Source organism: Schistocerca piceifrons, chromosome 2 (genome assembly GCF_021461385.2).
Source record: "Schistocerca piceifrons isolate TAMUIC-IGC-003096 chromosome 2, iqSchPice1.1, whole genome shotgun sequence".
Lineage (NCBI taxonomy): Eukaryota > Metazoa > Arthropoda > Insecta > Orthoptera > Acrididae > Schistocerca > Schistocerca piceifrons.
In genome coordinates, this window is record NC_060139.1 from 967,465,944 (window position 1) to 967,489,855 (window position 23,912).

The window sequence follows — 23,912 nt, forward strand, 5'->3', positions numbered from 1 at the left end:
TGTGGAGTAGCTGGACGATGTCGAATTTAAAGAAGGTTATTTCCAGCAACATGGAGCAATGTCTCACACGTCTAACGCTTCCATGAAACTTTTAACCAGAATCTTTGGTGACCGAATAATCTCAAGAAAACTGTGGCCCCCATCGATCATTTGATCTAAACGCCCCCCGATTTTTTCTTGTGTGGGTATCTTAAAAGCCAAGTCTACAAAATACACGACGGACAGCTGCAGAGCTCCGTGAGGCCATTACGCACGAAATAAGCAACATTGGCGAGGATGCACTTCACAGAACGTCGAGGAATATGGTGAAACGAGTACAGCTGGGATCCATGCTCGTGGAAGGAACTTTTCAGCATTTGCTTTAAGGACTTTTATGTATGTAATCTCCCAATTGTGCACTATTAATTCCCAAATTTGCAAATGTGTCCCTTTATTAAACTTCGTGGCAGATTAAAACTGTATGCCGGGCCGAAACTCGAACTCCGGACCTTTGCCTTTCGCGGGCAAGTGCTCTACCAACTGCGCTACCCAAGCACGACTCACGCCCCGTCCTCACAGCTTTACTTCTGCCAGTACCTCGTCTCTTACCTTCCAAACTTTACAGAATATCCTTTCTATCAGGAGTGCTAGTTCTCAAGGTTCGCAGGAGAGCTTCTCTAAAGTTTGGAAGGTAGGAGACGAGGTAGTGGCAGAAGTAAAGCTGTGAGGACGGGGCGTGAGTCATGCTTGGGTAGCTCAGTTGGTAGAGCACTTGCCCGCAATAGGCAAAGGTCCCGAGTTCGAGTCTCGGTCCGGCACACAGTTTTAATCTGCCAGGACGTTTCATATCAGCGCACAATCCGCTGTAGAGTGAAAATTTCATTCTGGAAACATCTCCCAGGCTGTGGCTAAGCCATGTCTCCGCAATATCCTTTCTTTCAGGAGTGCTAGTTCTGCAAGGTTCGCAGGAGAGCTTCTGTGAAGTTTGGAAGGTAGGAGACGAGGTACTGGCAGAAGTAAAGCTGTGAGGACGGGACGTGAGTCGTGCTTAGGTAGCTTAGTTGGTAGAGCACTTGCCCGCGAAAGGCAAAGGTCCCGAGTTCGAGTCTCGGTCCGGCACACAGTTTGAATCTGCCAGGAAGTTTCATATCAGCGCACACTCCGCTGTAGAGTGAAAATTTCATTCTGTGTCCCTTTATTGTTTCAAATGTTATGACTCATTAAAGTAGTTCGGGTCTACATGGATTCAGCTGTACAACAGAGAGGGCAACTAACAATGTCTGAAGATATATGACGAGTAGATATAGATGATGAAGATGTAAACGCAAAGGTTCTGAATAGAACCCATAATGTGCCATATGGTTTTAATCCGCCAGGAAGTTTCAAGACAGGACATATTCCGCTGCAGAGTGAAAGATTCTTATGCTATGCGCTTTCAGTTACAGAAATCTACATTGTAGGTAGTAGGTACCTGTTATAATGTGGTGGAACTGGTACACTGTCTGATCAGAAGTATCCAGTCACCTATTTGTGTGTCCACCCTTCCGCCTTTACAAGAGATTGCATTCCGACTGGGGACACTTTGAATGACATGTCTGAATGTGTATTGAGGAATGGCAGTCCATTCTTCCTCAGGAGTGGAAACCAGAGGAGGTAGTGATGTTGGACGCTGGGTCTGAAGTCGATGGTCTAACCCATCCCAAAGGTTTTCCATTGACTTCAGATAGGGACTCTGGGCAGGGCAGCCCATTTCTGGAATGTTATTGCCCACAAACCATTGCCTCACAGATTTTGCTTTTTGACAGGATGCTGTATCATTCTGATACAATCATCGTCTCCAAACTGTTCCTCTATTGTACTCAGTACACAATGCTGTAAAATATCTTCATATCCTTTCATCACGAGCTATGCTTATCCAAACAGGCAGACACGTGAGTGCGGCTGGTATTATTGCGTGTAAACACCTTACTTCGTCACCACAACTCATCATAACGATTACTGATACGCGAGCGCAGCCTCTTGTAACAGGTAATGTACAGTGTGGTCATATCGCGGATCAGATTTCGTATTAAGGTGGATGCTTCAGGGCATTCAAACTGGGGTTCATAGTATCTTACGAACTCACAAGTTACAACCTAAGTAGTGGACAGCTTTCAAGCTCTTGAAAAATATACTGCAACCTCCACAAAAACACATTGTCGTCGTCAGTGCTGGGCGGGGCAACGTTTTTATTCCGAAGGGGCGGACGCCATAGTTTGCTGTCGCCTGCTGATCTTTGGACCCCGTCAGTTCGAAGCAACTGTTTTAATTGTTTGCGCACCGATTTTCTTGTTCGGTACTCTACTGAAAGACTGTTGAGTTGTGACAATGTTGGTCGTACTGGCCTAACCTGTTAGTACAATCGTTTACATATTCTCTAGCTGTAGCTTAGAAGTTCTCCTTTAGATTAGGCTTCAGCTATTGAACTGCTCCTCCCCTGCCACGTGATGGTCGCATGCAGGGAACCCCCACCACTGCCGTTTGTTGTTTCCTCCTGTGCTACAATGTCTGCGGAGGAGTGGTCCAAGGTACTTTGTGCGCGCACAACCCCCTAGACACGACGGCATATGACAAACTCGATTCCCCCCTCCCCAGTACCCATATGTCGTGCATCCAAGATCTCGCCGCCATTAAACTCGCAGGCACTGCGCGCCTTCCCCATCGAGACCTTGACTTTCATGTCAACAATCAGAGTTAAGGTCTGACGGCCGATGGCCGGCCAGTGTGGCCGAGCGGTTCTAGGCGCTTCAGTCTGGAACCGCGCTGCTGCTACGGTCGCAGGTTCGAATCTTGCCTCGGGCATGGATGTGTGTGATGTCCTTAGGTTAGTTAGGTTTAAGCAGTTCTAAGTTCTAGGGGACTGATGACCTCAGAAGTTAAGTCCCATAGTGCTCAGAGCCATTTGTGCCACAGCCGATGCGGTGGTGACAACAGCTCTGTCTCTCCGAAACAACGGTAGTCTCCAGTTCAGTTACTCTTGGGTGTGTTTTGGTTGTTATGGTTTAGTGTAAGAAACTCTACAAACCTTTATCACGACTCTTGTAATTGGAATTAGCAGGCCATTATTGCGTCGAAATAAAAGTTTATCGTATTTTATTCTTCTTATGTAAGCACGGCGGAAGACTATCATACAAAAATACCACACTGCTTAATTTGCTTCAAACCTTTATTTTTTCGAACGAAAACTGGTGAAATTTGACACTTCTTGGCGCGTAATAAATGCCCTGTTTCAATTAGCAGTATACAGTCATACAAGAAGAAGCAGTAAAGTTCTATGACAGAAAGTAGTTACAAGTTTATGGTTTGCTCAAGGAGTTTTGCTGGGTAATTTAACTGATGCTTCTATTTACCTTCTGTGCAAAATGGACTGTGGCCGCTTCAAAGAGAACTCGAAGGTCTGAGGCGCTGTTCAGAAACAATGATCATAAAGTGGAGATGTGCCTTGTAGTTACTTTACTTGTCACTTGTCAATCAAAAACAAGCATTGAATTTCTCTAACACAAATTAATAACATGTTTATGCTTTGCCTCAGGTATTTTCTTGGATAATTTAATTTTAAGTGTTGACTGTGTTTAGGTTCGGTGTGAAATGCAATATGGCGCTTCAATGAGGACACCACCTGGGAGTGCATTGTTGCGTCAGGCACAACAACCGTAGATGTGAGAGATGCCATTTAGTCACTTTAGTCATCGCCTGCCGGTGCCGCAACACATCTTTCGCTGATTGGGTTGCAGATCAGTGGTTCTTTGCACGTGGGCGTTGGTATCAGATAAGAGTCGCCAGCTTTGCAACGCTCCCCCACACCTAAACATACAACATTTTTGTTTTACCTTCGCTATAAGGTACTGATTAATAGTATCTTACCAAGACAGGACTACAGTGGACAGGAAGTAAATTAATTATATTATGACTTACCACAGAACACAAATCCGGCAAAGATAAATCTACATTCATCGCATTTGTGAATACAGAAAAAGTTATTGACAATCTTGGTTGGAATGCACCCTTTGAAGTTAAGAAGTTACCAGAAGAAAAGAACTGGAAACGGAAGGTTAGCTACAGTTTGTACAGAATACAGACTGCAGTTGTAATAGGCAAAGGACAAGAAAGAGAGGAAATAGTTGAGAATGGACTGGAACACGATTGTGTTTTACCAATCGTGCTATTCAATGTGTACACGGAGCAAGTAATAAAGGAAGTAAGGAGAACTTCAGAACAGGGTTAACGTTAAGGGACAGAAGTTAAGACTTAAAGGATTGGGAGGCATTGTAAGTCTGAGACGGCAAAGGACTCGTAAGACCGAAATTTGCAGTACCTTGAAAATAAATTATAAGATTAACACCAGTGAAACAGAAATGGCTGACTATTGTCGAATTAAGTGAAACAGAGGGAATTGGAATACTAAACGAAAAAGTAAAAATGTTGACCAGTTTTGTTATTTGAGTTGAAAAATAACTGAAGAAAGCATAAATAACGAGGATATAAGATGCAGCTTACCAAACTTTTGTGAAAAAAAACATACATATTAAATCAAACACAATTTAAGTGCTTTGAAGCCTTTTCTCTAGAGTGGTGAAGTGAAACAAAACCAATAAACAGTAGAGACATGAAAAGAGTAGAAGCTTCAGTAGTTCAGATAATTAAATGAGATTCACTGGATCAAATCTGGGAAAACAGTGCATTACGCACAACTCGACTAAAAGTAGGGATAGAGGGCAGAACAGCTACAGAGGTATCAAGGGAAAGTGTAGGAACTGTGGGATGTAAAAATTGTGGGAGACCATGACATGAATGTATGAAGCAGGTTAAAACGGATGTACTTTGCAGTAGTTAGGCAGATAATAAAAACTAGCACAGGGGAGATTCGCGTGGAGAGCTGCTTCAAACCAGTCTTTAGGGTCAAGGAAAGAAAGAGGTAAGGTATACTGCAAAACTGACAGTTGCGATGGCAATTGTCACAGCAACTGTAGCTGATGAAACATAAGGGTTGCTTATAAGTAAACAGAGTGAACTGACAGCGGCCCATGACGAAGAACTGGGAATTAATATTTATGTTTCCGAGATTGTAAATTTCGATTGTTTAGCTATTATTTTCAACAGTACTCTTCGAGATACTAGCTGGACGGAACACTACACATTGTCAAATGTCATTTACCGTCGAATAACAGAAGTTCTTTCATGGTGGCCATAGAAGCTATCCTTGCCAGACCTAAGGCAAAAAAATAAATCTAAAACCCAATAATAAAGACTATCTAGTGCCCTGATAGCTTTTGTATTAAGCCATTGTACATTTAAACGTCACAGATTCATCATGAGTACTTTACGTTGTTGTGTGAGGACTTGTGTATGATGTCAACACTTCGGAAACACGTACCTCTGAAAGATGTGGTACATTGTTGATAGAAAATTGTGAAATTGTGGGGAATTTGTACAGATTTACAGAAGAATGTATGCAAAAGTTTGTTGAAGTTATAGTGTACCAATGAATTTTGTTGATCTCAATTGTTATGGCATCCCAATGTGACACCCATATGCCTATACGTTCACATACACAGTTTTCAAAGATGATGCTATAAGTTTCAAAGAATATTAAAAAAAAAAATAATAAATTGAAAATTGAAGCCATAATACCTCAAACAGAATACAAAATTGACAACAGGAAAGGAGACTTAAAAATGTTAAACGTTGAACCAAAAGGATTTAGATTAGACATTTTGTAAACCTTACCAGCTAATATGCATTCCATATCATATCCCCCAAGCCCATCTTCAATGACAAGATGGAAAAAGAATTTTCTGGGGCCCTGACAACGTTCAGTAAATTCGCCGACATGTAAACTCACATATTAGCGTGTGTGTGTGTTTGTGTGTGTCTGTGTGTGTTTGCAGCTCACAGGCGCTCAACACCGAGGTTATCAGCACCGTTACACATATTAAAAGAAACGAATATGGGTAAAATGACTAAAATACCTGTCATATTAATAAACCGTGATCACATATTATATAAAAGGATTCTGCGTATTGTATTCCTGCACCACATACTAATAAGTTTATTTCTGTATGTGAGTCACATGCTTGTTAAACGACTCATTTAACTTGTAACCGTTCATGTTTAATTTCAACCACTGACAACAACAGACGATATTATTATTTTTTCTGTTTGTTGTAAAACGTGTAATTAATTTATTATTTTGTGGTACTGAAATATTCGTGTCATTGTTCCCATTGTTTGAAACTTGTAATAACATTATCGAAAACTGTGTGTTTTTCAAACACGGGAGATGCACTGGGATGCCATATACAAAAATAAATCAGCACAGTTCAAAGATGTACTATAAATTTTGATAAAAATCTACATATGTTCTCCTGTAATTCGGTATATAACGCAGCACAAATTCGCTATTTGCAATGAAGAATGCACTGTAACACACTGCTACTAGTTTCCGGCTTATTGACATCGCAGTGAAGGCCCTCACACAACATCAGATAGTCCTGATGGCGAATCAGTGACGTAGAAATGCACAATGGCATCGCAAAGAGTCAATAGACAGAGTTTATTATTTAGGTTTCAACACATGTTCAGGTGTGTTCCCTTTACATGACGCGGCAGAGCTAGATAGTCCTTTTGGTTGCGTCTAATTTTCATTGCAACCTCTGATATCAACCAGAAATCATACGAGTAGAAGACGGGAGAACGTATTCAGTGAAGATTATTCGCTAACACAGGAGGTAAAAACGAATTTGGAAGCAGAGGGGAAAGAAATGTGGAGAACTTACCGACGTATTTGGGGCAGATGTCGCAGAAACCACAGAAACTGCCCTTTCGTATGTAAACCCCACCGCGCGCCCTGCACACATCGGGATCCATGTCCTCACACACTGGTATGAAGTAGTCGCAGAACACGCCAGCAGCTCTCGCATATTGCAAAACTGTGACTACTACTAACGCTGCAGCCAACATCCCGGTCATCTGGAACAAAGAAATCGTGAAACAAATAATTACACACACCCCAGCGTGGAAAGCTGGTATGGAACCAATAAACAAGTAAATTTGGATTTATCAGGCAAAGGGAAAGGAGTACCCGGCCGTGGTTTCAGCACTGTCGTTTTCACGCCAGAGAGACAAGGAGGGAAATCAGCAGCAGCATACACTATAGTATTCTTACGGATGGAGCTCTGTTACACGCTACAGTTGCACATTGGTTGGCATACTACACTTATGCTCACAAATTAAGGATAATGCTGATAGGTGGTGAAACAACGCTCTGGTGGGCGATTTGCGGGTTTAAATCACCTCGGGGTATGACCATGCGGTGCATCTGACCAGTGGTCGTTTTACGGTGGCGCTGGCAGCAGTCCACATCCGTAGAGGTGTGTTGGTGCATGTCAGAGTACGGTGCAGCGAGTAAGTGTGCAGACGCTTTCAGACGTGCTAATGGTGGCTGCGTGTTTAAAATGGCTCCAAGAACACATATTGATGACGTTATGAGGGGTAGAATACTAGGGCGACTGGAGGCTGGTCAAACACAGCAGGTTGTAGCATAGGCCCTCCGTGTGCCACAAAGATTATGGCAACGATTCCAGCAGACAGGAAACGAGTCCAGGCGCTACAGTAAGGGACGTCCACAGCGTACAACACCTCAACAAGACCGATATCTCACCATCAGTGCCCGCAGACGGCCACGGAGTACTGCAGGTGACCTTGCGCGGGACCTTGCTGTAGGCACTGGAACAGTTGTCTCCAGACACACAGTCTATAGACGACTGAACAGACATGATTTATTCGCCCGGAGACCTGCAAGGTGCACTCCACTGGCCGCTGGTCACAGGAGAGCCCGTAAGGCCTGGTGTCACGCACACAGTACATGGTCATTGGAAAGTGGTTCCAGGTTATGTTCACAGACGATTCCAGGTGTAATCTGAACAGTGATTATCGTCGGGTTTTCATTTGGCGTGAGCCAGGGACCAGATACCAACCCCTTAATGTCTTTGAAAGGGACCCGTATGGAGGTCGTGGTTTGATGGTGTGGGATGGGATTATGATTGGTGCACGTACATCCCTGCATGTCTTTGGCAGAGGAATTGTAACAGGTCAGGTGTATTGCGACGTCATTTTGCACCAGTATGTCCGCCTTTTCAGGTGTGCAGTGGGTCCCACCTTGCTGCTGATGGATGATAATGTACGGCTCTCCCGAGCTGCCATCGTGGAGGAGTACCTTGAAATAGAAGATATCAGGCGAATGGAGTGGCCTGCCTGTTCTCCAGACCCATCGAGGACGTTTGGGATGCTCTCGGTCGACGTATCGCTGCACGTCTTCAAACCCCTACAACACTTCAGGAGCTCCGACAGGCACTGGTGCAAGAATGAGAGGCTTTATCCCAGCAGCTGCTCGACTGCCTGATCCAGAGTATGCCAACCCGTTGTGTGGCCTGTGTACGCGTGCATGGTGATCATATCCCATATTGATGTCGGAGTACATGCGCAGTAAATAGTGGCGTTTTGTAGCACATGTGTTTCGGGACGGTTTTCTCAACTTATCACCAATACCATGGATTTACAGATCTGTGTCGTGTGTGTTCCCTATGTGCCTATGGTATTAGCGCCAGTTTTGTGTAGTGCCACGTTGTTGGCACCACATTCTGCAATTATCCTTAATTTATGAGTGTGATTTCAGTTTGACAACAGTCCTCGGACGTAGCGCAGTTATCGTAAAGTTTGTTTCTTTGTGTGGTTTCGTCCTAAGAGCGAGGTGCCGAAGCAAAGTTGGTAGTTCGTAAATGCAACCACAAGAAAAGATTCGATACAATACGATACCGAGCGAGGTGGCGCAGTGGTTAGCACACTGAACTCGCATTCGGGAGGACGACGGTTCAATCCCGTCTCCGGCCATCCTGATTTAGGTTTTCCGTGATTTCCCTAAATCGTTTCAGGCAAATGTCGGGATGGTTCCTTTGAAAGGGCACGGCAGATTTCCTTCCCAATCCTTTCCTAACCCGAGCTTGCGCTCCGTCTCTAATGACCTCGTTGTCGACGGGACGTTAAACACTAACCACCACCACCACCACAATACGATATTGCAGTGCCTATGTTGTCCAGAAATGTGATGCCACGTTCCTTCGGACATGCATGCATGTCTGAAGGAACAGGCACTGCAGCGATTACAGCCGTTATGCAATACATGAAATACATTCGCAGTTACAAATATGGACATTCATTAGTTGTATAATGGAATGGCGACAGTGACAGTTTGCACCAGAGAGGGACTCGAAACCAGATTTTCCGACTATCGCGGGCAGACACATCACCACAGGCTATCCGAGCAGACTTCACGGTCAGACCCATACTTCCATATGTCTTCAGCCTTGTGTCGACAATATGCACTCGTATATCCACTACATATATTCCTGTACAGGGGAGACATTTTAATTTGAAAGTCGCTTGCCCTGTGTTAGCAGATAAATAAGATGTTACATCGTATTTCTGAATAACAAAGGCACTGCAATATCGTATTTATACGCCGACACCGGAAAAGCGACTTTCAAGTAAAATGTCTCCCCTGTATGGGAATATACACATTAGATGTACGAATGCGGGTTGTAGACACATGGCTGCCGACATAAGAAACTTTGGGTCTGGTTTTGAACTGTGTTCTGATAGTACAATGGAAATGCGCCCGCTCGTGATAATCGGGAAACCCGGCTTCGAGTTGCGGTCGGGCAAAAATTTTCATTGTCGTCATTCCATTATACAGTGGATGGTTGCTCACATTCGAACCTGTGGATGTATTTTATGTATGAGAAAAGATAGTTGCTGCAAGACCCGCCAGGATAGCCGAGAGCGCTAAGGCGCTGCTTCCTGGACTCGGGTAGGTGCGCCGGCCCCGGATCGAATCCGCCTGGCAGATTAACGACGGTGGCCAGTGTGCCGGCCAGCCTGGATGTGGTTTTTAGGCGGTTTTCCACACCCTACTAGGTGAATACCGGGCTGGTCCCCACGTCCCGCCTCAGTTACACGACTCGCAGACATCTGAATCACATTCACACTATTTCACGATTTACACTATATGCAGACAGCTGGGGTACACCAATTCTGTCCCGGGGAGTATGGGGTGGCGGCAGGAAGAGTATCCGGCCACCCCTTAAAATTATCCATGCCACATCCGTACTTAACTCTGCCGACCCTGCGCACAATGCAGGATAAAGGCAGTAGCAAAAGAAGAAGAAGAAAAGATAGTTGCTGCAAGCTGCGACCCCGGCGTAGCCACGCCCAGAGACGTTTCTTCTACGGATCTTCTACTTCACAGCCAGACGCAGTACTGCTCAGCCCAGTCCGCTATCATCGAGTAAGACGACAGTGTTGTCTTCTAGTAGGTCAGCTGTGTGATCAATGTATTTGGCAGAACATCATGTGAAACTTATTGTTAAATGTACTCTTTGTGAGGGACTTGTATTTTGTTGTATCAAGTGACACATAATACTCATGGTATTCCTATGGGAATGAATTGTACAAAGTTAAGTAATTGATCTTATATATGTTATAACGAAGAGAACTAACGTATGTTATAATATCCACTCGGTCTCCTCATGGAGCAAACTACAGAAACTACTTCTGTATCGACGAGGGTATTTTCGTCTGGTGCAACACTTTGTACTGTTTATAACATCACAGAAATTGACACCTAAAAACACGTCTATCCATGGTATTAATAGGATATTCATTGTGTGCACTTTGGCTTACCTTCTTACATGTAAACACTTGAATCCCATTCCGCTCAACATCGTGACTCTTCTGTTGTACTTAATAAAACAGGGACTTACTCAGCTATGAGATTTTGCTGGTACTACTTACTGTCAATAAATTTAATAACGTTAAGAACTAACCGTCACAACTGTATGTGGAAGCATTCTGACCGATCGCTTTCTGTGCTCAGGGAAGCGAGATAACAATGCACAACATTTTGAATGAGAGTGAAACCAATTCGTTCAAAAGTTCAGTAGTCAGTTTTACTTTACTTAAATTTCTTCAAAACGCCAATGGTAACAACTCTTTGACCCATTCTGTTTACAGTTGTAACATCATAGGAACAGGTCAGTGCCCTACCCACGACATCACAAGCCACACCCCCTTCTTAATCACGTCATCACCCTTGTGAAAGACGTCATCATCAGCAGTTGATAAGCCTTGCCCTCCGTGCCATCCTCCCCCTCCCCATCACTCTCAACTCCCCTCCACACTCCAGTAAAAATGTAATATTTTAGAACTCATTAAAATGGAGCAGCAATTCACAATTTAGCTGTCATATTAGATAAGCTTCACTTGAATTGTATGAAAAATATTTTCAGTACTACAGCATTACCAAAAAAGTTATGTAACCTTCACTTGAACTGACCACACACACACACACACACACACACACACACACACACACACACACACACACACACACCACACACTACACCTTTGTATTTCTCCTCTTTGTCGGTCTGTCTGTCTCTCTCTCTCTCTTGTCAAATACTATACTGCCCCACCATTAAATTTCATCTCACATATGTCCAAATAACACCAAAAAATTCTGTACAGTATTTACACAGCTGTCTCAGCCACATCATCATCGTCATCACAGTAAATTTTAGGTATCACAAGTAATATTTTTGTCAATACTGTGCTGCCTCCGTAAATTCTCTCTCTCTGTAATTCTTACTTTAATGAGGTGTCAACATTGTAGTACATTACGGAGGGAGTGGAAGGAAAAAATCTAAACAAAAATACTTTAGATATAAATTTCAATTTGAAAGTATTTTTCCATTTGATATGATAACTAACATTTTCACACATAAACGAAATTCACATTTAAATTTGTTTTACAGCACAAAGCGTTTGACATTTTATGCTACAGTGGAAACATGAATTTAATCATCTTTAATATTTTGCAGTGAACACATGGTGTGTCATGGGGCGATCACTCTGTTTTTAAAATAACTGAAAAGCCACGATCGCTTCAATCGTTTTTTAGATGACCGGCTTCAGCACTCTGAAGGTTCCATAATCAGATCTGTGAAGGTATAACATAACGGGTTTGAGGGAGGGCTTACATGAGTTAACTGTATACATTACAATTATTACAGAACCACATACATTAAACGTGGATTAACATTTATAAAACCATATGGACATCATGGCATATGAGGCAGACCATCTGATAAAAATCATTGTCACAACCAATAAAAAATAATAAAAAACTGCTCTCATGGTCGTTCTTTCCATAAAATATAAAACTGAAGTCGCCAGATGAAACTACCACTGCTCGCCTAACACCGGTCGGCATCATCACTGTCCTATTCCGCGCAGGCTTACCTGCTGTGATTCTAGCGCTTCACAACCGGCCACCAGATAACGCTGTCCAAGCATCACATGCACACTCCCACGGCACTACTAAAACACAACTTTACGATAAGGCACTTCTCACATACCCATGCAAAGCACACATTTGCGCATATATTTCCTGTACATACTACAATCACTAGAAAGTACGTCAATTACAAAGTAAAAGCATCTGAGGCACAGACATGATCCATTAGCGCCTTTTACTGCGGAGTGGAGTGTGCGCTGATATGAAAGTTCCTAGCGGATTAAAACTGTATGCCGGACCAACACTCGAACACGGGACCTTTGCCTTTCACGCCTTTACTTTTTCTTTTTTTTTTTATCCGTTGCATTGGTTCGGGGCGGACGTTCGATGACACCCGTTTGGATTCTTCGTTGATCCATTCACTCAGTTGTTTTGGTTACAGAGGGTAGGCAACCCTCTGACCGAACACGCTGAGCTACCGCGCCGGCTAACGGGCTAGTGCTCTACCAACTGAGCCACCCAAGCACGACACAGGACCGCTCCTCGCAGCTTCATTTCCGCCTAGTACCTTGTCTCCTACCTTGCAAACTTCACAGAAGCTCTCCTGCGAAACTTGCAGAACTAGCACTCCTGGAAGAAAGGATATTGCGGAAACATGGCTTTGCCACAGCCTGGGGGATGTTCCCAGAAAGAAATTTTCACTCTGCAGCGGAGTGTGCGCTGATATGAAACTTCCTGGCGGATTCGCAGGAGAGCTTCTGTGAAGTTTGGAAGGTAGGAGGCGAGGTACTGGTGGAACTAAAACTGTGAGGCGGTGTTTGGGTAGTTCAGTTGGTAGAGAACTTGCACTGCAGATCTTGATAATGTCATCTGCTGTTTAGGATTTATCTTTTATCCATATGTGTTTTGTAAGAAGTGAAGCATCCTAATAGGGTGGGGCACTTGATTTGAGAGTCCAAAGATGTTTTATAGATCCATTTGACAGACGTACACTCATGTTCAGAAAAACCAGAACACCTTGAACGACTATAGATAGCACGTTCATGTTCACAGGACGTGTACATCAGTATATTCCCCAGAAATTATTAGCATTTGAACCATATCGGTCCGCGGGTTCAAGGTAAACATCGATGACGCGGGACAACACCACCTATCGGTAAAATGTGCCTACGGCTCTCGTTGTTGCTGTAAACAGGAGGTAATAGCTCAGTGTGAAAGAGAGCGCATTATTGGCATGAGAGAACGTGGTGCATCCATTCGGGAAATTGCTGCTCTTGTGGGACCAAGGGTTTCGGTGGTGCAACGGGTGTGTGCAAAATGGTTCACAGCTGCATCCGCCTCCCCCCTCCCCCGGGGAAGATCGACACCTCATCCGAATGCCATTGCAGGACAGATCTACGTCTTGTTCGCCTCTGACGCAACAGTGCAACTGTGTAACACATCATACACTATCGAGGGTGGCAGTCTGTTGCCGTTTAATGTGCATCGGTTATATACGCGTCGTCGACTTCTCCGCCTACCTTTGACGAATGCACAGGCACATGGTGGACGACAATGGTGTATGGAATGACGTCTCTGCGGACTAGAATGGCATCAGGTGGTGTCTTCGGACGAATCCAAGTTCTGTTTGTTTGAAAATGATGGCTGCGTTTTGGTTCGCCACAAGAGGGGAAGTGGCATCAGCAGTGTGACCTACGTGAATGACATCCTGCGACCCATAACCGTACCCTTTCTGCACAACACCCCCGACGCCGTTTTTCAGCAAGACAATGCACGAACACTTGTCTTCTTGGTGCCTGACCCGCCAGATTACCAGACTTGTCACCAATCGAAAATGTGCGGGATATGGTTAAACGACGGTTGAAGCGCTGTGACCCAATACCAACAACCGCAGATGAACTTTGGAACCAAGTGAATGAAGAATGGATGGCTATACCACAGGACGCCAGTCACTCCTTATATGCATCGATGCCATCACGAAGACACTTCAGACATTTTAGGTGTGGAAAGAACATTATAATACTCGACAAGCATAATAGAAGAATTTAAATGTAGAAAATATTTCATTTGATGATCCATTGTGCCTTACACGACGTGTGGTAGAGAGATCGAACTATGGATGCTCGCAAGGGCTGCTTAACTATTAAGTTCACGGCACAAGCAATTTTTGTTCGTTTGTTGTGTGTGTGTGTGTGTGTGTGTGTGTGTGTGTGTGTGTGTGACGGATTTTAGTTGTGGAATACAGCAAGTTACATCTTTTATGTCAGTTTTTGGATAAATACTTTTAAACATTACGCAAAAAATTCGTTCGGATGCTTTTGAGCATGACCAAGGTAGTTGTTCTCGAGCTACAGTGTGAGTAGCTGTTTCGTTTTAATGGTATTTATAGCAGTGGCTGACTGCTTTGTTTTGATGGTTATCACCATTTCACGAAATTAAGTTTTTCTTCTTGGAATGTGAATCATGTCATAGATAAAGCGTTGTGGCTTGTTACGTGATGATGATGACATCATACACAAGAGGGGTGTGCTTCATGATGGATTATGTGACGTCACAAATGCATACAATGTGGGTCAAATATTTGGTAGCCCTAGCACTAACGTTGTTCTAATAAATTTAAAAAAAAACCATAGCAATAAATTATTAATATCTAACCACTTTTCTGCAATTCACAATCAGACATGAAATTTATAAATTGCTAAAAAAAAGTGAAGAACACAAGCGGAACAGGAAACAAAATGAAACCTCTCAGGTTGACGTGGTATGTGATGTTATTCCAGTGATTACAATATAAAGTGAAATTTGCAAAGAACTTGGCAATATGAGCCCATGTATCAGTATGACGTTGAACACCCTGGACAAAAAGGACTGATTTGGGTTACGAAAAATATCACAGAGCCATTGCATCCTTTTCTGGAGTAACCTATTGTTACTGGTCATTGATATCCTGGTTTCTGGCATCTGAGCTGGTGTCACATATACTCTATTGCGGACAAATTTGACTATCTCGCTGCCCACCAGAATACATCGACATCACACAGAAAATTAATACAGACTTGTGCCAAATGTGGATAAGCACCGACTTGTTGAAGGGTGGCATTACGGTGCTGACACATGAGGGGGTAATACTTGAGGATGCAGGGAGTCCTCTATGTACATCAGAGTTACCTCCATCACTACTAGTCTTGACATGATGTCATACCCAATGGCTCACGACACTATGACATCAGGTGTAACAGCACTGTTTTCTCCAAAACATTGGAAGAATGGGATATCTCTCCAGGTCGATGCCTTACTTGCCGTCAATTATCATATGGCGTGATGCAGAACAACAATCCATTGCTGAATACAATGCGATACCATTCATCAAAGTCCGTGCTTCCTGGTCGCGGTACCACTTTAAACGCAGACGTAATGTCGTGTTAAGGGCAGCCAGTGGAGGGGACGGTAATTCCCTGTTCAGCTGCTGATAGTCTCTGACCACTTACGCAGGATGACGCAGAATGTTGCACGGAGTCCATAACTTGTTCTCTGTTGGCAGGCGCCGATGTGAAGGGGGTATGATGTGCTCGGTGCAGAGTTTGGTGACCCAGCCTTGTGGTGGTCGGACGTGATAGGCCACAACATTGATGAGAAGTATGAAATTCTCATGCAGCTCAACGTGAGGCCAGTGCCACATCCGGATGTTTCAAAAAATCTAAACATTGCATGATTCGATCATCCGGCCAAAATGACAACCTACAGTGAAGCTAAATGGAAGGCCTCATAAGATTCATTTCAAACTCTGTCAGGTGCTGATGACGCTGTCTCAAACGGGTATATGGCATCTCTGTGTCCTTCACAGTGATCACTCAAAGTCAGACGGTGTTCACGGTCCTTATACAAACTACCAGGCCTGGTAACGACACTAAACACTGATTCACTGTGGTGGACTTTCTATCTTTCACATGCTCGCCGATGGAGAGAACGTGTTCGAAGCTACATGGACACAAAACAACGTTTTCTGGGAGTTTCACTTGCTTTTGTCAGGCAGTTGTGTAGTGTAAACTTTAAGACTCCGAAGAAACTACGCGTTAACCTAAAAGTTCCAAGACATACCGAAGAAAATATTCTTTTTTGCAGTTAACATTTCATTTCAAATACTTGTTTGTTACTTCTAGAAAAAGCAACACTGCTGTGATCCTTAAGTTTCATATTCGACAAAATGGGTCATCTGTGACTTGTTTTAATTATCGAGACTGAAAAGAACAGTGAAAGAAGGAGTTTCGTCGGCAGGTAAAAGAGTAGATAAAGAAAACGGTGAAGTAATTAAAAGTTGTAGCAAAAATATGTCTCTGAAGTGCTGAACACTGAAAGAAAGTCGAAACTTCCTGGCAGATTAAAACTGTGTGCCGGACCAAGATTCGAACTCGGGCAGGTGCACTACCAACTGATCTATCCAAGCACGACTCCACCTCACAGGTTTAGTTACACCAGTACCTAGCCTCCTACCTTACAAACTTCACAGAAGCACTCCTGAGAATCTGGCGGGAAGTTTCATATCAGCTCACACTCCGCTGCAGAGTGAATATTTCTTTCTGGAAACATCCCTCAGGTTGTGGCAAAGCCATGTTTCCGCAATATCCTTTCTTCCAGGAGTGCTAGTTCTGCAAGTTTCGCAGGAGAGCTTCTGTGAAGTTTGGAAGGTAGGAGACAAGGTACTGGCGAAAATAAAGCTGCGAGGAGCGGTCCTGTGTCGTGCTTGGGTGGCTCAGTTGGTAGAGCACTAGCCCGTAGCCGGCGCGGTAGCTCAGCGTGTTCGGTCAGAGGGTTGCCTACCCTCTGTAACCAAAACAACTGAGTGAATGGATCAACGAAGAATCCAAACGGGTGTCATCGAACGTCCGCCCCGAACCAATGCAACGGATAAAAAAAAAAAGAAAAAGTAAAGGCGTGAAAGGCAAAGGTCCCGTGTTCGAGTGTTGGTCCGGCACACAGTTTTAATCTGCTAGGAACTTTGATATCAGCGCACACTTCACTCCACAGTAAAAATCCCATTCTGAAAGAAAGCCGCCGGCACTTTATGGTATGGGAAGTGCTTTCAAGTGGGAAAAACATATTCGAATGATTAGTTATGTGACAAGATACCAGGATTCAGCCTATGCTCATACATTTTATTCCTCTGTTTCCAGAAGCAACAGGGTAATTATCACACAAGTCGCCATTGTAAAACTAAACAGATAATTGTCTAATTGGCCGCCGCGTTGGGTAGCCGCGTGGTCTAAGGCGCTTTGTCAAGTTAGTTTAACTTACATTAAGTAGTGCCTAAGTCCAGGGACCGATGACCTCTGCAGTTTGGTCCCATAGAAGCTTACCACAAATTTCCAGATTTTCTAATTGGCGACATACTCAATAAAAAGAAAAAGCAATTCTATATCCTCCTCAGATAGCACTAAACCACACTGATAGCAAATGAGCCTTCATGCTAAGTGTAGGTAGGACTTCACAGGCAGTTGGCAATATACTAACATCGAGGAAATACACTCCAGCTTTTTACACTAGGAATACTGTTGACTAAATTCATAGTATTTCTTGAAACCTGTGCGGTAAATGATATGTAGGTCAATCAGGTAACTACGAGACTGACTCAGCATGGAAAGAGTTGGAGAGTGGTAAAGAAAGATTCCACCTATGTTGCCATTACTCACCTGTACAACATACACTATGTGATCAAAAGTATCCGGACACACCCAAAAACATACGTCTTTCATATTAGGTGCATTGTGCTGCCACATACTGCCAGGTGCTGCATATCAGCGACTTCAGTAGTCATTAGACAGCGTGAGAGGGTGCTCTGCGGAACTCACGGACTTCGAACGTGGTCAGGTGATTTGCTGTCACTTGTGTCATACGTCTGTACGCGGGATTTCCACACTCCTAAACATCCCTAGCTCCACTGTTTCTGATGTGGTAGTGAAGTAAAAACGTTAAGGGACACGTATAGCTAAAAACGTACAGGCCCACCTTGTCTCTTGAGTGACAGAGACCGCCGACAGTTGAAGAGGCTCGTAATCTGTAATAGGCAGACATCTATAAAGACCATCACACAGGAATTTCAAACTGCATCAGGACCTACTGCAAGTACTATGACAGTAGGCAGGTAGTGGGAAAACTTGGATTTCATGGATGAGCGGCTGCTCATAAGCCACACATCACGCCGGTAAATGCCAAACGATGCCTCGCTTGTTGTAAGGTGCGTAATCATTGGACGATTAAGCAAGGGAGAAGCGTTGTGTGGAGTGACGAATCACGGTACACACTGTGGCGATACGATGGGAGGGTGTGGGTATGGCGAATGCCAGTGTGTGTAGTACCAACAGTAAAATTCGGAGGTGGTGGTGTTATGGTGTGGTCGTGTTTTCATGGAGGGGGCTTGCACCTCTTGTTCTTTTGCTTGGCACTATCACAGCACAGGCCTACATTGGTGTATGAAGTACCTTCTTGCTACCCACTGTTGAAGAGCAATTCGGGGGTTGCGATTGCATCTTTCAACACGATCGAGCACCTGTTCATAATGCACGGCCTGTGGCGGACTGGTTACACGACAATAACATCTGATGGACTGGCCTGCACAGAGTCCTGACCTGAATCCTATAGAGGACCTTTGGGATGTTTTGGAACGCTGACTTCGTGCCAGGCCTCACCGACCGACATCGATACCTCTATTCAGTGCAGCACTCCGTGAAGAATGGGCTGCCATTCCCCAAGGAACCTTCCAGAACCTGATTGAACGTATGCCTGCGAGAGTGGAAGATGTCATCTAGGCTAAGGGTGGGCCAACACCATACTGAATTCCAGCATAATCGATGGGGGGCGCCACGAACTTGTCATTTTCAGTCATGTGTCCAGATACTTACGGTCACGTAGTGTATTTGGCTTATACATTCAGATACTTTTGTTCTTTGAATATTCTGTAATGTAAGATTTATTTGTTCAGACCTCTATGCGCATTGTATTATTTTTTTTCTTGTATCGGTATAGCCCTCAGATGTCACACAACTTTGAAAAACAGTCTTCGATAAAGTTATATGGACTATCTGTTTAGTATTAAATTATTTAACAATGGGTTTGGAAGCCGAAAGCTAGTTCGTAATGAACTGCTAAATAATTATTTTGGAACGTTAACAGTATGTATTGAATAAAAGAAAAAGATAATGATAGCAGAACCAAAATGGTTCAAATGGCTCTGAGCACTAAGGGGCTTAACTTCTGAGGTTATCAGTCCCCTAGAACTTAGAACTACTTAAACCTAACTAACCTAGGGAGATCACATACATCCATGCCCGAGGGAGGATTCGAATCTGCAAGCGTTGCGGGCGCGCGGTTCCAGACTGTAGCGCCTAGAACCGCACGGCCACTCCGGCCGGCAGCGGAACCAACTCAGCACGTATAACTCAAAAAATGTCGCGACTAAACAATAGGCAAATCGCCACTTGCATTGCGAGTCTAGATCATTTAGGACCCTGTTATGAGAAACTGCAATGGTGACTCACCGTCATCAGGAAGAAGTGGTCTCAGAAACTGCTTGATGTTCGCTCACGCTGGAGTCTATATACCGCAGCCACCACTCGTCACGGTAATTGTGTTCCCTGTTATCGCGTGTTGTTTACCTTGGGAGTTTGTTGGGCCGCCATTGCCAGGGAACTAACTAGTCGTTCCTCTTTCCAACTACAGTTTTCTTTTTTCCGTCTACACGTGAAAAGTTGTTTACAATCGGGTTGGAGATGGAGGTGGTAGAAAGCAGTAGGGTGGGGAGGGGTTTACACAAAGAAATTAGCAAACTAATAATATCTGAAGGGATGCGGTGACCTTCGTACGAACGGAAGGGCGTCACACTGTTCAGTTACAGAACAACTGCTGGTAGCATCAACCGAAGTAAATACAATCCCACTAAGCTTGTAAAGAAATACTGGTGCACCTATGGTACAAAATTATCGTAAGCACAACATAAACAACGCTAGCATTCGGCCATAGACACCTTTAGGTGCCCCTTAGAATAGAGGCTACTTGCAATCTCGGAGAAACTGTTGTCCACAGTCGAAGAGCTGAGCAAACATATAGCCAACTAATAGGTTGTCCAGACTTCTGTGAAGTTTGTAAGATAAGCGAGAGGTCCCGGCAGAAGAAAAGCTGTGAGAGCGGGTAATGAGGCGTGTATGGGTAGCTCTGTCGGTAAGGTCGTTATCTGTGAAAGGTAAAGGTTCCGGGTTCGAGTCACGGAGCACCACACGGTTTTAAGCTGCAAGATAGTTTCAAAACAAGACATACTTCGCTGGAGAATGAAAGATTCAGTCTCTTAGTTAAATAGTCTACGTTGTAAGTAATAGGTACCAATTCTAAAAATGGTGACACTGGTACACTACCTGATAGAAAGTATCTGGACACCGATTTGGAGACATTAATGTGGGGTGTGTGCACGTTTCGCCTTTACGCTGGGACACTTTCAATAAAGTGTCTGAATGTTTATCGATGAACGGCAGTCCACTCTTTCCCAAGAGCCGAAGCCAGAGAAGATAACGATGATGGACGCTGGGGTGTAGAGCGAAATCTGTTCACCTCTAAGGCGTTCCATTCGGTTAAGGTCGAAACTCTGGACAGGCGAAATCATGTGTGTGTGTTGGGGCTTATGTGCGCTCGACATCGAGGTCATCAGCGCCCTGGAAAAATCATTTCAGGAATGCCTGTGTTCACAGAGCACTGCTTCAGAAATACTGTTTTAAGACACGGTGCATTGTTATGGTGATCAGTTATCGTCTCTGATCCGTTCCTCTATTGTGCGTAGTACACAATGCTGTCGTTCATTTGGTTTTTTTTTTTTTTTTTAAGGACAGTAAGGGGACCATAACCTAACCACTGAAACCACCAATATTCCGTAACACCACGTCCTCTCACTTCACTGTTCTGCACATGATGGCAGGTAACGTTCACCACGTCATTTACTGTCATGTGGCATCGAGCTTTACATCACTTTAAGCATCACGTAGCATTGACTATAGGAATGTTTATCTTTTGAGGAGTTGCTCGACCACTGTGCCACATTCTCTTAACCCTCTACAGACAGACATTATGCTAGCTGGACTGCTAGTAGCAGTGTGGAACGCGTGAATGATTCCTTCCGTTGATGCGACTTCATACAATCATATTCTGCAATGCTCGGTGGTCCCTGTCAGTCAGTACACGACATCTGCTTGACTTCGGTTTAGCTGTGGTTTTTCCGTCGCGTTTCCGCCTCATAAACACATTACAGACATTGGACTTGGGTGGTTTTAGAACTGCTGAAATACCTTCGAGGGATATGTTACTCGGGTGAAATCCAGTGATTACTCCACGTTCGAAGTCGCTGTGAACTGTCCAGACCGACTCTGTCTACTGTTACTGCTTCTCTACTAACGCAATCGTCCTCGCCCTTTTTTTTTTTTTTTTTTTTGTTTGTACCAGCGGGTCCGCCTCCCATGACATCTAGTGCTTCATTCCGCATTACGTACGGTTGTGCGGATACTTTTAATGAGATGGTGTGATTTTGGACATACCACTTTTCAATAATTTTGTAAGAATTTTCTAACATTCTTCGTGGTGTCTGTTTGTTCTAAGTCGTGTCTCCCTACCACTTTCGCTCAACGACGCTCTGAGTGTGTTTTTTAGGGAATTGACTAGTTTGAACCTGGGACCTGTTGCTGGTAAGGAGACGCCAGACCACACATGACATGTAGAGTTCAGAAGAGTTCAGTGTGGCTAGCGATGGTATAATCAAATACTTAATGATTTCAGCGTCAGCTCCACTGCACTCCCTGTGAAAGAATCTTAACACTAACTAAATTTAGTGGAAGGGGTTCAAGGCTTTCCTATTTCTAGTTAGCTGGTAAAATAGCGTCGAAAAAGCAGTTAGGTTTACCATTGGAATTTTTATTCTACTCACAGAACATTGTTAATAAATTGTACTATTGATAAAAGGAAATATTTTAATGCAGGATGATAAAAACCAACTGCGTTCAACAAAAATGAACCCTGAATGGGTTTCCAAGTTCTATAATGGATCGAAGGATGACCTATGCCATATCACATCTATAATTTAGGTTTAAGTTAAGTTTCTTAAAAGAGAAAACTATCAAAAATGGTCTACAGTGACCCTCAATTACCTTTAATTACTTTTTAACTTGTCGTAAATTACAGTGGCTGATGCGGCTTCACAATAATTATATAAGAGAAAAATCATCACGTTTCAGATTTTAACTTCAAGTAGCAAATGTGAATACCACGAAGTTTAATTGACGATCGACACTAGTGTTACGTAAAAAGGGGATGTAGCAGATGAGAGTTCTGCTGTTCTGAGTGAAGCCTTATGTGCTCACATGCGGCATCACGTGCGTTCATTACCTTGTCGGTGGTTAGGCAGCGTCAGGGGCGGCGGGCGGCGCAGCTCCACACACCTCGCCATCTCGGTAGCAACTCTCTTGAACTACTGTTCACCGAAGTTGGTTTAAGAAAAAGGTATCTGGCTGTGTTTTCAACTGACCAATCAGCGTCTCAATGTTAACCTTAAGCTCCGCACGCTAAAACTTGCAGCTGGTGTGGCCCTTTTAGTGTTATCGTAAGATCTATACTGCTCTTCTGGAGGGCTCTATCTTTTAACATGGGCTGTGGGATGGACCTCCCGGCGGTCGGCCGGCGATGTGGGTGTCCCATTGTCCCACTCTTATCGTAGGGCCTTCTGCCTACATGGCTCTGCTCTCGGCTTCTGCTCTCGTTTCTCCCCTCGGAACTGCGTCAGTTTCACGGTGGGAAGGTATGACATGCATTTATGCATTCTTGTGTTAGTCTGTGGTATTCCATTTGCTCACTCGTTGATCGTATTACTTTGGTTAATTTAATGTCAGGATGTTTTTGGAGCTATGTGACATATTGCAAGATTTGCTATCATGTCAGGGTTTTCATGGAAGGTGTTGGATTTGCCTGGCACCTTACAATTTCTGCACTGTTTCCTCCACCATTCCCCATCCTACGAAAGTAGTATGTGGTACCAGACTCCCACACCCCGCCCCCAGCCCAGCTCAAGTCTTACACTCCATTTACACAATTGGTTAGTATAATCATTTCTGAAAACGAAAGAGGTCGCTTAAGCGATATGCAGCAATTTGCAGCCACGGTCTCGTTAAACCAACAGCAATATTTCATGTATTATATTGACTGTCAACGCCGAAAATGGCAACTTTACCCGTCATTGCGACACGAAGGGATATCCAGACCCCCCTTAAATTATGCCGGATTCGTTCGTGACCATTCCGACCCTACGCAGATATGGGACAAAGGCACAAGAAAATGAAAGAAACCACAAATTCCTGTAAATTATGGAATACGTGTGGAAGTGAGGGTGTATCGTACCTACCGAATAGGAGAGTGAAGGCTCCACAGCTCCTATTTCAAATCCCTCATTTCTCCCATTGCCAAAGTATGTTTTATAACTATAATAAGAGAGTTTTCTCCCTCCCCCTTTTGTAAACCAGGCGAT

General features: G+C 43.9%; 1 protein-coding gene across 2 annotated transcripts in view; it reads right to left on the reverse strand.

Annotated features, from left to right (window-relative positions):
* The window catches only part of LOC124777728, a 65,700-nt gene extending 45,741 nt beyond the window's left edge, over window positions 1–19,959 (reverse strand). The window contains exons 1-3 of one of the 2 annotated variants that reach the window (XM_047253225.1): window positions 19,900–19,959; window positions 6,795–6,987; window positions 3,213–3,822 (exon numbers count right to left, since the gene is read on the reverse strand). In XM_047253225.1, coding sequence (XP_047109181.1) covers window positions 3,701–3,822; window positions 6,795–6,987; window positions 19,900–19,905 — 321 coding nt within the window. In that variant the 5' untranslated portion in view covers window positions 19,906–19,959 and the 3' untranslated portion in view covers window positions 3,213–3,700. Of the gene's footprint in view, window positions 1–3,212; window positions 3,823–6,794; window positions 6,988–19,899 lie in introns of those variants that run through there. The other variant, XM_047253226.1, reaches the window with a different exon arrangement.
* Window positions 19,960–23,912: the final 3,953 nt, after the last annotated feature.